The sequence below is a fragment of the Puntigrus tetrazona genome, chromosome 19, assembly GCF_018831695.1.
Source record: "Puntigrus tetrazona isolate hp1 chromosome 19, ASM1883169v1, whole genome shotgun sequence".
Classification (NCBI taxonomy): domain Eukaryota; kingdom Metazoa; phylum Chordata; class Actinopteri; order Cypriniformes; family Cyprinidae; genus Puntigrus; species Puntigrus tetrazona.
This window is the reverse complement of record NC_056717.1, coordinates 6,130,791-6,144,243: the sequence shown is the minus strand read 5'-3', so window position 1 is coordinate 6,144,243 and position 13,453 is coordinate 6,130,791. Positions and strand designations below refer to the sequence as shown.

The 13,453-nt window shown below is 38.6% G+C and overlaps 1 protein-coding gene across 1 annotated transcript in view; it reads right to left on the bottom strand.

Moving 5' to 3' along the window:
* jarid2b (jumonji, AT rich interactive domain 2b) overlaps positions 1-13,453 on the bottom strand; it is a 100,995-nt gene that overhangs the window by 18,300 nt on the left and 69,242 nt on the right. The window contains exons 4-5 of the mRNA XM_043217546.1: positions 10,076-10,245; positions 1,270-1,437 (exon numbers count right to left, since the gene is read on the bottom strand). Of these exons, the coding sequence (XP_043073481.1) occupies positions 1,270-1,437; positions 10,076-10,245 (338 nt within the window). The remainder of the gene's footprint in view (positions 1-1,269; positions 1,438-10,075; positions 10,246-13,453) is intronic.

Below are 13,453 nucleotides of genomic sequence, written 5' to 3'. Positions count from 1 at the left end.
AAAAAACTATTTGTGCGTTTATATATATATAGTTCCCAGCTTGATGTTCTGATTGCTGTTGAAGACACTTTAACACACTCAATTAAACAGGTGCTTGGCTTTCAATTACCTGCTCACAGACTATTTTTGTTTGATAACATCAAGTTTCATTAACACAATGCTCCCGCAATACCTTGCTGGCCCTCTTTAAAGTCACACAGCATCTATTGAGAACGTCAGCCGAGTGCTCAAACTGTCGTATAAGGCCGCGTTTCTTTCATTTATTGGTGTGTGTGTGTGTGTGTATGTGTGTGTGAGTGTGTGTGTGTGCGTGCGCGCCGCGCAGCGACGTGTTGCCTGTCGTTACTCGGCACAGCTGTGAGCTGAATGCATAAACACCTTGTTACCGCCTTTCCTACTAAAGTGATAATTGGAGTGGAAAGATGGAAGCGTCACGTCCCTCTCCAACACAACGTTCCCATCTCCAGACAGGAAGAAGAAGTCTTCTCTCTCTTCACATGTACAACTCCCAGAGAATATTTACACTATCGCTCAAAAGATTGGGGTCGTGGGATTGTTTTTGAAGTCTTGCATGCTCACAGAGGCTGTATTTACCTTATAATATTGTGAATTAAACATTTTATTAGTATTATTAAAAATAACCGTTTTCTATTTTAATCCTTCGATATTTAAAAGCATAATTTACTCATGTGACGCAAATCAGAATTGTTCTGCATCCTCCAGTCCTCAGCGTCACATGAATTTTCAGATTTTATTCTAATAGCTGAATAGATGCTCAAGAAACATTTATTATCAATGTCGAAAAGTTAGTTTTGCTTAATATTATTGCAAAAGCCAAAATAGATTTGGCTTTTCAGGGTTTTTAAATGGAATAGATAGTTTTTAACAACATTTACTTGAAAAATGACTATTTTAGAAATGTATGCATTGTCATTTTATACATTTATTGCATTGAAAAAAAAATTCCACTCATGCATTTAAACAGTGGTGCATCTTAACTAGTTAGACTAACTGTAGGTTAATATAAGAGCTGGACTAATTGATTGCTCTTTAATTGCCATTTTAACATTATTGGCCAATTTGAGCAGTTTACAGAAGTCTGAAACTTTTTGCTTAGAGATCCCTAATATGAAGATGATAATAACGGACCTATTAAATGTATAAATGAAAATGTTGTGTGCTTTAACACAAAAATCACTGTAACTGTAAACAGTATTCTAAAAACTGACAAACAAGCTCTCTCAAATTCTTTTTGCTCTTTGTTCTTACCGAATCCGTTAATCTTGCCATGCGGTTTGCCCTTCTTGGGTGTAGACTGGCACGACGTAGAAGCCACACTGGGTGGTTTCTCTTCCTCAATTTCCTCTTCATCTTCCAGATCCTCCCCGTCCTGAGAGCAGCCGAAGTAGGCCATGTTACTGGGTAATGCCGGTGAGCCTGAGAGACAGAGAGAGGAAGAGAGACAGAAAGTGTTATAGGAAGCCACATGCTCAGCGCATATACTGAGAAGTGGCCAAAGAAAATGGGATAACCCGGCACAACTCTGTAATCCGAGTCTCTATTGCAACCGTAATCCTCTCAAGATCAGCCGTTGCTGTGGATGACATTAGAGAATGTCGCAACCGTAGGAAGCCCGAGTACTTCGCACTCCTGTTTCTGTGCGCGCCGAGTGGAGATTTCCAGCCGCCGCTGACTCTTTCCGACTGATGTTTCCCTTTAAGTGGAACTACGTTTTAAAACACACCTGCTTATAACCGGCGGCATACTGCAAGATTACGGACCCAAGTGAGGAATACCATAATAAAGCACTCCTGAAACTGGAGATACACAGATGGCGGATGATGAGTTAATGATGGTATGAGAGGTTTCACCAACGGGTTTGGAAAACAAAACCAATAATAATAAAAATAACAATAACAAAACAAAATCACACAAAATCAAAACACTAAGCAAAAACCAAATCATACAAACTAACAAAACAACAAGACATGGCGGGTGAGCAAATATATAACGAATATAAAAAAACGAACAAAAAAAACAATAAAACAAACAAAAACATTTGTAGCGTAAATACTACTACTAATAATAACAACAACAACAACAACATGAACAACGGCGACTTGTAAGACATAACCAAATAAACAAATTAAAACAAATATGAAAACAAAACAAGGCAAATCAAGCAAAAACCGAACAAACAAAACGAGGTGCGCCATAAACAGGGTGTTTTAGCAAATATAACACAAAACTTGCTTTATTGCGCCACATTTCCAGCCTTCCCGTCTCTCCACGTGTCCTCCTCAGACACACATCACATTAACCAAGTCTTATCAATATTCAGTATTAACACATCAACATCAGTATTTCTCTTCCAAACAGCACAGGTGATGCATGTCAAATGCCTGTTCCCCATTAGCTGCCCTATCAGTGCTTAAACCTGCCGCACGTCTGCGCTGGGGCCAGAGCACACCGGGCAACAATTATCATCATCTAGTGCTGTTCTCCGCCAGCCTCATGAATGAAACATGAGTGTGTCGGCCACGGCCCTGCCAATGTGCTCTCATTAGCTCTCTATTAATGTGAAGCTGCGTTGGTGATGTCACCGCATGCATGCAGCATTTGACATGCCACATTAACGCTTATGGTCTGTGTGACAACATTTATGATAGCAATGGAGACAGGTTGACTGTTTAGGGAACAAATAAAATGACTGAATGAAGTAGAAACTTAACGAGGTGCTGTTAATGGACGGCTGTAAAAGGAGAGAAAGCCAGAATGCTGCGTCACTCTTGTTATTGCTCACTAAAAACCTTTTTGTATATTTTTTCACTGGTTAACATTAGTTAACATGAACTAACCAAGAAAAATACTTTTAAACCACTTATTAACTGTAGTTAATATTTCAGCATTTACTAATACATTACTGAAATCAAGACACTTAATGTAATGAACTTTTTATTTATATATTATTATTGCTATTTAATTATTTGGTAATGCTTTTTATAAAGGCGTCCTTGTTACGAGTACTTACCGTTATGACAACAATAAATTATGCATAATTGCATGCAAGTAACACTAAGTCAAACTCAGTGCTTAAACTACGTAAAACTGCATTGGTATCGATTTATTAATATTAAATGCATTAACTAATATTAACTAATGGGACCTTATTGTAAAGTGTTAGCATTAAAACTTAAAATGATTAAAAATTGCTTTCTGTATTTGAAGTAAATAAAACCAACATTAGATTAAAAGCTTAAACTTAAAATAAATAAATAAATAAATAAATAAACTGAAAATAAAGTTAAATAAAAAAATGAAAACTAACAAAAATAAAAAGTAAAATATAAAAATAAAAATAAAAGCTAATATAGATAATCAAAGCAATACAGAGCATAACAGACCTAATTATACTAGAAATATAACTTTAAAACACTAAAAACAAAACAAAAAAATATATATATATAGTGTATCTGGCTTCTGGTGTCATCCGCTTCCAGTTATTTGTAGCTGTATAAAACAGATTGTTTTGTGGCTTGTTATTTCCAACCGGAGCGTTCTACCATATTACTTTAATGTATTATTGTAATTATGAACACACTGGTTTGTAGCAAACAGTTTTACTGTTTACTGCACTTTGTTATTCTTCTCGTTAATTGCCTATAGCTGCTAATGAACCGGATTCTGACAGAAAACGGCTTACTTCTGAATTGAAAAATAAGGAGGATAAATCATCCTAGAGGGCTATAGTTTTGAAACAAAGCTGCTCCGTGTTTACTCCGTGTGGCAGAAGACAAACGAATATGACAGAATCAACAACAGTCTTCACATAATTCAGTCACAAACAAGTCCAAACAAACAAACCAGGCACCAGTCAAGCAATTAAGAAAATGGCTGCCATTATCATTATCTCACACTCCCATAATGTGGGGGTAAAAGGTCAACAGGCCAATAGCTCACAGACTGGAGGGTCATCCGGGGTCATAAATGGGGGTGGGAAACTGCTGGGGTTTCACCGTGTTTTTTCTACCTTTAGATGCTTAGCAAAACAGGACACAAGCGACGCTATAATCTGTTTCACGCCCCCGCCGAATGAGTCTCTGGTTCTGGCTCTCCCCACAATGAGGCTTACTGAGAGCCCCAGGGAATGCTGGGTAGGGAGTAGCCCAACTATAACTCCCGGTCACTGGCGTCAGGGGTGCGCAAACCAGATTTTTGATAGCAATCACGCATCGTCTGTCATGCCTTCTCCCCTCAGCTTATTTCTCCAGAGCCAAATCTAAATCTGTCATCTCCCAGAGAGAAAGAAAATAAAAAAAACAGACCTTTCCCAATCCCCAATTATGTGTGCTCTCATATTCACAAGTGGACATAGATCATAATTAAAGATGAAGGCATCCATTACAATTGTCATTTTTAATTCAAGCACAGACGTAATTACAACTGAAGTGTTCTACTCTGGATGCTCTTCTTTTGTCCCGTTTTATAAAGCCAGAGAGGTTCAAATTGAAGCTCAAGGAGAACCAATCCAAATCTGGCTGAGCAGCAGCCCTCGCTCTGATTGGACGCCTGGTTGCCGTGCGGAATGTTTTGATCACACACATGGTTAGAGGGAGCGAAGGAGTTTCCCTGAAGAGAGTTCACCCACAAATAAAAGTTCTGTCATTTACTCAGCCTCTTGTCGCTCCAAACTTTCTCTTCGATCCAACAAAAGTTCCCACTCTTTTCCAAAGTCCACAAAGTGAGAAATATATGTGCTTAACTGCCATAATGTACTTAAAATCTTAAACATAAATGTCACTTTTAAACACTTCCTCAACTGTTTCTTAACACACTTTAGCAAACTAAAATTACATTTTAAATAAGTGTTTTAAGGTTTTTTAAGCTTTAAATCAACACTTAAACTGAGGTTTACTAACATACTAAAGCACATACAAGTTACCTAATCATAATTCAAACAGTGCTATTTAATATTACTATATATATATATATATCTGGGTCCAAGATAAAATACTTTAGTATTGCTTCAAATAGTTGTTGGTAAAAAAAAAATTTGATTTATTAAATGAACTAATTGCAATTTTGTTTTTAATTTTGTAATCCAGTAAATAAAAATCATGTTTTACACCCTGATTTATTAAAAATCAATTTATGACATTAAATGTTTGCAACAAAAATCAATTTATGACATTAAAAGATACCAAATACCAATAAGTTGAAATTTAACATTTTTAACCTTCCCAGGTTTTTCCCATCTGCCATCTGATTCTTTTTTTACTTATTCTTATACACATTTTATTATGTACAAGTCAGAATAAAATGAAATTTTATATAAATATTGCGTTACACTGAACAACAATGCAACAATGTAACAAACTGTGACATTATTCTCCAAAAACCTATTTGACCCTAATTGAAAGGTGGGCATTTGACTTGCATTTAACGAGCCTTAATGATTTTCTTCTATAAACACTTTCCACAATGGACTTCAGCCCACATACGAAAAAAAGTCATACAAGTTTAAACAGAATGAGTAAATGATGAGAAAAACTTTTTTTTTAGGTGATTTGTATCCTCTAATATACATCTGGGTCTCCCAGGTTGAGGCCTTGACCCAAGGTTGTAGGGGCTCCTGTCAGGTTAACAGGTTTCCCAGCAGGTCAAGGTACATGGCAGTTGAGAGAGAGCATGTTAGGCGGTTAAAAGCTTCCCCTGCTTCACGCGACACTATATCCCCTCTGTGTGACAGCACACGGCAGCGAGGAGCGTGCTGGAGAGCGGCGAGTGAGAAGAATGAGAGGGGACATGGAAAACATTGTCTCTGGGCTGCGGCGGCAGCAAGAATGCACGGGGATTATGGATTATATCTCCTCTAATTTACATTCCTGAATGTCTGCAAATCCATTAACCCAGTTTGCCCTATGCTTGAGGAGTCGCCAGGAGAATTTAATCAGCCTGCTGCCCCGCCGCCAAGCCGCACACGTCAGCGCGCTTAATTGAATTGAAATCAGCTATCTTTGTTCTTTCATAGCGCACAGCGCCAGTACAACAGCTTCACGCCGAAACACGTGGCTGTGGTCTGAATGCGGCTGCCGTGGCCTGAGACATAAATAAGTCTTTAGGACAGTCAACGATATCCAAGAGACGCTGGAATTGGACTAAATGCTCATGAGGACATTCAAAGGCACATAAAAATACAGTTACAGCTGCCTGTTATGTAACACGGGCAATAGAGTCTGTTATTCATTTACCCATATCTCCTTACTCTCTATCACGTCACGAGGAGTGTGTGTGCCAGGCTGCAATAATACTTTGTAATAATAGTTTTGCATAGTTTAACATAAACAAAAATAAATAATTGAAAACATTTGACAAAAAAAATAAATAAAAAGTCTTGGTTTAGGAAACAAACAAAAAACAACAAACACAAATAATTGGTTGATATAAATTATAATTATTAAATAGAATTATATATGTAAAAATATATATAATATATATAAATATGTGTGCCAGTATATAAATTTATATTGATTTAACAGTAATATTTACCTACACACTAAAACTGTATTTCATGTGCAAGGTTACGGTGGGATTTCAGTTTGGACGCAAGCAAAACACTGGAATAATCCTTTGAAATTTACAGCAATTACAATAAGAAGTGTCTTATTTTATTAAGACTTAATAATAATAAATAATCTATAAGACCACGAAGGCTACTAAATGTTAAGGCTTCCTATACCATGGAAGACACTGAAGACTTGCTGAATATAACAGGCATGGACTTCATCGGCACACATGTCTAGATTGTTTTTCCTGTAGTATAACACACACACACACACCACTCTGTCCATGCTTTAAACACTCGTCAGTATTTAAAGTGGCATCTAGCATAAAACCAGAAATGTCTTACGTCAGATTATAATTCCTGCATTGTGTCTGCAGCACATTACTTTACATTGCATCAGAGGACACAATCTGAACGTTAAAAAAACAAGAAAAATTACATTTGAAAAACCCCACTCTAATTATGCTCTTGATATCTCAAAACAGCCATCACCCCACGGATAATGTCCGCTTAAGAGCGAAAACCTTTCTTTTGAAGAAAGCGTCAGAAATTTCACAACCTCACATTAATCACAGCCTGCGCTCTACTCGGCAGTCGCACGCGGCGGTCCGGTTAAATACTTTCTCTGTGTCGGATAAGAGTTGCGTTTCCCTGGCAGTCGGCCATGACTGAGCTATTGTAGGACTGCCCATTTGACCCTGGCTATATTTACCCAGAATCCATCGATCTGTATTTACCCGTCCTCTCTACCTCCACTCCCGCGAAAGATCAACACCGCTCACGACCGCCTCTCCTGACGACTGGATCAGACATGCCAAAGTAAAGAGCCCTCTGGAAGATATCGAATGTCAGGGATTCGTTGAAGGATAAACCGACACATGGCTCGATGACGATTCTCTACTTCGAAATCACCGGTGTATTGTAATGCCGTTTGGGCAACGTAACGCTCCACGCACGCTAATACACACACACACACGCTTCAGCCGGGAGGATCATCTATAAATAATACCGCTAGGAGGGTGGTGTACGGTTAATGAGGTGCGGCCCATCGTCTAATTGCCGCTGTGGAAAAAACAGCTAGGAGAGTCACTGAGAGTTGAGGCTGATACGTAATACCCCTCGACATGTGGCTTTGGCCTCTCCCTGACCTCACACACCAGGCCAAGTCAAGTTAAGGCCAAGTCCGAGAAGACCTGAGCTGACCCGATCACGTACACGCATCTGATACAACTAGCTAATGTTTCACACGGTGCCGTCACTCACGACCCAGTGATTAAAAGACGACTTTTATAGACAGCAATGGCCATAAATTGCGGCTAACGGACATCTTGTTTTTGGAAAGCATGTTACAGGACATTTCTGGGCTGCTATTCCGCAGTCCCGTGGAGGAGGGAAAGTTTATACTGAAGTGAGGCAGTCTAAACCGTCTCCCGCAAGGTTTAAGTATTATGTTGTAAAAACTCCGGCCAACGAATAAATTCAAAGTCCAGCAAGCTTTCGTTTTCAGGGGTTTTTTTGAGCGCTACTAATGGAACATTCCGCTTCCACTTCTCCTACCTTTTACGCATCTCGGCACATGCATGACACGGGAGAGAAACCTTTCTGTTTTGACCGTTAAGTTGAAAAACTGCAGGCTACATTTCAGATCCTAGTAAATGAATTTAAAGACTCAAATAAATATTAATGCACAATAAAAAGGGGCTCACGTTAACTTTACAGACGGCTAAGAACAAATAGAACTCGAATCTATTGTAAATCTTGGTTTTTTTGTGTCCTGATCTGGGAGGTAAAGCCACAGAATTGGATTTTGGTAAAGGGAGTCCGGTAATGGTGTTTTAAATAACGTTTCAACTTCAGTATATCCTGATATGCTTTTTGTTTTGTTTTTGTTTTTGAGTTATATTTTATGAATCACTAGGGAACAAGGTTTTAGCTGAAAAAACGTCTTTGCTGTTCTACTAAAAAAAAAAAAAAAAAAAGTCCACTACGTTTGGATAAAGGGTGAGTAAAATTGTACAATTTTGGTAACACTTTACAATAATGTGTCATTTGTTAACATTAATTAACGTATCTACTAACAATGCATTTATTACAGTATTTATCTTTGTTAACATAAAAATACTCACAAAATACCATTCACTGTTAGTTCATGTTAGTGCACTAATATTAACAAACTAAAACAACTAAATCAACATTAACTAAGTTTAATAAATGCTGTAGAAGTATGGGTTGCACTTTATTTTACAGCTTTTTACTTACAGTGCACTTACAACAAAGTACTGGTAATAAAATTGGGTTAGGTTTAGGGATAAGTTCATGGTAAGTACCTAGTTATTACAATTCATTCTTAGTTCATGTTAACTAATGAAACTTATTGTAAAGTGTAACCAAAAATCCTTTGGTCTGAAATCAATAATTAGCAACGAGGCCCCATGCTACCCTAAAGATTTTCGTTTTTACCTGATCTATGTTTAAATATTTGAGCTTCACTCTATAGAAACACTGTGTACTGACCTTGGAAGTAGGAGGCACCCATAAATCCGCTGTGAAAGGCATAGCCTGGTTCACGAGAGGTGGGTGTGTTTGTTGAAGTGTGTGTCCGTGACACTTCAGGCTGATAACACCTCCATTATTCAACATGAAACGGCTGGTGCGATACATCCTAACTTTGAAAGCCAATGTTTGTGAAGCAAGTGCACTGGAGTTCAGGTGCCACGAAGGCCACCTCCACCTCGGTCATGATACCAGATACCGGTGCTACGGTTCAGATCGCTTACCTGGACACCAGGTGAGCAGGACAGAGGTGTCAGGCCAAGGCTGTATATAAGATTATTACAAAGACAAATTAATTTTGTAAAAAAATTAAAAAAATAAAGATGAAGTCCACAAAGTGACGGAAAGCTATAATAATGTGCACAACAAAATAAACAAGTGAATGAAGAAAACCAAAAAGCATTTAGTTTCAACATTGTTCATCAATGCTGAGGGGTCTGATTTAATTAATTGTGCAAACCTGAATTATGACCATTGCACGTGATGTTGAGGGAAAAGTAAATCTAACACTTGTGAAACACTGCAAAGCCAGTGCAAAACACATTAGAGTCTGGTTAAGTTTATCAGAACTAAACGGCCTTAAAAAATAACTCCTGAATGTTTTTCAATTAGCCATGTCGTAAACTTGTCAAATTCAGTGACTAGTTATTTCTCTTATTGGACCCAGTCCATGTTGCTGGATACACTATAATGATGGTACTTACAGTTTACAGCTAAATATCGTGGCACTCACACATTTATAGCACATTTAATTGCCCACAAGGACAAAGTTAATCTTCAACTTTGATTGTATTATTTTGTAAGGCATGGTGCAGTTTCTAATGAAGCATGAATTCATATCGTGATATGTTAGTAGAGATGGCTAAAATGGTGTTGAAACGAGCAAAAAATAAATGCACCAAGTAAAACTAAAAACCAAAATAAATAAATATAAGATGCTGAAATATGAAGCAATACCTCGAAGGCATATGAATGTGAGGAAGTCTTCTGTCTTGGGCTTGCGACTGGAGAGGAATGTGACATGTGTGAGCGGCGTGGGCAGAGAGGGGTCGGCCATCTTCACCGGCGTGGTGCTGGGAGAGTTGGGTTGAGACTGAGCAAACTTCCTCTGTGCATGCAGTCTGGGCCTAAGAGAGAGAATGGAAACAATAGATTTTAAATACACGTGCGTTCTATCATATAATGGAGAGTTTATGGACACATTAGAAAAAACTTTTCTTCTGAAAATCCCCACTTGGCACCGGGACTCGGGTAACGCTGCCCAGAGCAATAAATTCATCTTAACGCATTTGCTCTTGTGATGGTAAAACTCCACTCAGGGCTTTGCTGTTGCCATGACTAATTCAGTCGATCTGGAACAGGACTCAGACACGTTTCTGGTCTGATTAGCACACAAGAGCTGCTACTTTAGATAGTTATCCAAATGCTGATAACTGGGTCGAGGACTGGAAAAATAAAGGATACAATATGCAAATATTTACACTTTTAGGCTTGCTGAACTGAAGAAATGTGGTAAAAATGGGGGAAATATGCAAGGTGACCTTTGGGATTTTCCTGTTGGTTTTTTTTAAAACTTTCATTAATATCTAACAGTGTTTCCAAGCAGGGACAAAGCTATAAAACCTTATACAAAAGGAATATTTTTAATAACTTCTCTCTTCTGTCTGCTAGCTCGTTTCCACCATGGAATAAATATATAAACATTTTATCTCACAATTCGGAAGAAAAAAAAAAAAGAATATGAGATTATGATTTATAAGGTAAGAATAGAGCTGTTAAATATCCTAACTAATTCAGAGCTCACATCTCACAACTCTCAAATTCATCTCAAATTCGATGGGGTATCTGTAGTCAGGATGTAGTAGTAACATTCAGGTAAAATGTTTGTGTTTAGTTTGTGACTATATTTTAATATTATAATTCTAATAAAATAGTGAAAATCGACTATAATTTGTGTTGCAGACAGTGATCCGGCTATTTTTGTTGTATGCCGAGTCAGTTCAGACAGTCTCTCAGCGAGTGAGTGACCTGACACAATGACACTAACGGACACTTGCGAGATGTTGTCTAACTCTTTCTCTGAATGTAGATTCACGTCAAGTCTTTGAAATGCATTTTTCTCTCAATTACGCACTGATAAATAGCCCTAAGGATAAATCAAACTGCCAACTTTCAAGGCCTCTCTCGCTGCCTTTTGGAGACATCTAACTCACTGACTCCACATTTCAGGTCAGCTCTCCCCATGAAACGCCACGGAATGCTAAAAACTGTGGAAAGTCGCACGTCTCAATTCCTCCTCATGCTGCCAGAGGAGGCACGCGTGTACAAACTTTCCATTTCAGCTGCATTTCATCATTTTACCCACACGCACTCCCCTCAGTCCACGCCTGATGTTTGCTGCCAAATATGTTCTCCCCACACGGAATTAAAGAATATAAGGGGGGATGGGTTAAAAGACAAACATCATTCACTCCTGTACAAATTAATCTCATTCAATCAGAGGACTGTGCCTGAAATGGCTTGCCAAGCCCCGGCAGCTTTGACGAATCCGCAACAGCATCGCTAATCAATTCTCACCAGCGCCGTGTTCGGCAGACAGATTGTTTCTCTCTTTTTCCTTTTCCAGTCTCTTGTGGCTGTGACTGATGGCAAAGGCACTGTCGCTGTGCCACAAAAAAAACGAAGAAACTCTGCAACTTCTGTTCAATTCTGTTCAGCATCAAGTGACAGTCATTTTGACGAACCTGAAATCTCTCTGAAGCATTTATGCAGAATGTCTGTGTGTACTTTTTACAACAGCCCTTTTGCAATACGATAGGCCCAGCGGCTAAGAAATTAAGCAATGACTAAAAACAAAATCAAACTGTGCTGAAGTCTTGAAGAAGACATAAAGGAGGAGAAAAAAAATCAGACTGAAAGCCTCACAGCCTTGGATATAAACAAGAACCTACAGCGAACTCTAGTTTATTTACAGGGGAAATAAATTGAAGTGTACACAAGATTAAAACACACCATGTGTTATGTTTCAAAAAGACGCATAATCACTCTCTAAATCGGCATCATCTGTTCAGATGGGGTCTGCAGCTCCACACCCAAACACTGACATTAATTAATGGAGATTACACAGGCAAAAAGTTCATCATAACATTGGAGATAGCTAGAGGACTAGATGACAGCTGAGTGAAATTTCTGCCAACAAACACATGCGTAAAAAAAAAACAAGACTATAAAACGCTGCTGCTAGACATTCAACAAAGCACTTACAAGCCAGCCAACTGCCCCATTACTTATTGATTGCTAAAGTGTTTCAGGCAGAGGTGTAACCTCATTTAGATTGGTCCAGGGGAGAATTCGTACTTTGCGGGAGAATTAAAGAAAACAACTCTCGCAATGGTTGTCATAAGAAACCTAAATATTTTTAGGAGCTGAAAACTGCTGCTTTAGAAGTATTAACGCAACTAAGCACCGAAGTAATTCTGATGCAGCTGTGCAAAAAAAGTATCCAGTAAAACAACGAAGGATGTCACGGTTCATCGAGACAGTCTAGACTGCTCTGAATCTCAGAGACGGCCTGCTTTTATTGGACAATTTATCCTATCTGTTCCTCATTACAGGGTATAATGGCCAACTGTTTGGCATGCAAGTATCCAGTGACAGTGATAGAGATGCATGCTGGGCTAGTCGACATGAGCGTAATCCCTACACACTACACAGAGAGCATTCTGCAATGTCTACTAACAAATCTACACAGACCTAACATGATAAACTCAAACAGATGAGGGAGAAACACAATACAGTTAGTCCACACAGGAAGTCCTGGAAATTTCCCTGGGATATTGTTTGGCTTCATGCAAATGTGCAAGGTCCTTTGAAAAGAGAATGGTTATGATAACATCTGATGACTGTGATACTCTTAAAACTATACAATGATTCCTTCATTTCAAAATTTAGCGAGTTCCCTAGACATTCAAGCAATGTTATTCTGCTCTCCAAGATATGCAATTTTTAAGACAGAAACACATGCATCTTTTGAGAGACGATCCCAGAATGAATTGTGGCCTAAGTAGACAGCAGAGAGCACACAAACTTGTTAGGTTTTTAGAAAGGACTAGTCCCCAGGACTATCTGCAGGATATGTGGCTGTCCCCAATTATAACGTGTCTGTGCAAATTCATGATGCGCTCCAAATAAAGCCAGCCTTCAAATGAACTTCAGGACTCTCCTGTCAGCTGGAAAACAATCATATATAGAGCCTTCTGCATTTCTCAGAGAGAGGGAGTCTGTAAATTGCAACATGAGTGATGGAGGGTGGAGATGGGATCTAACCACATCCTC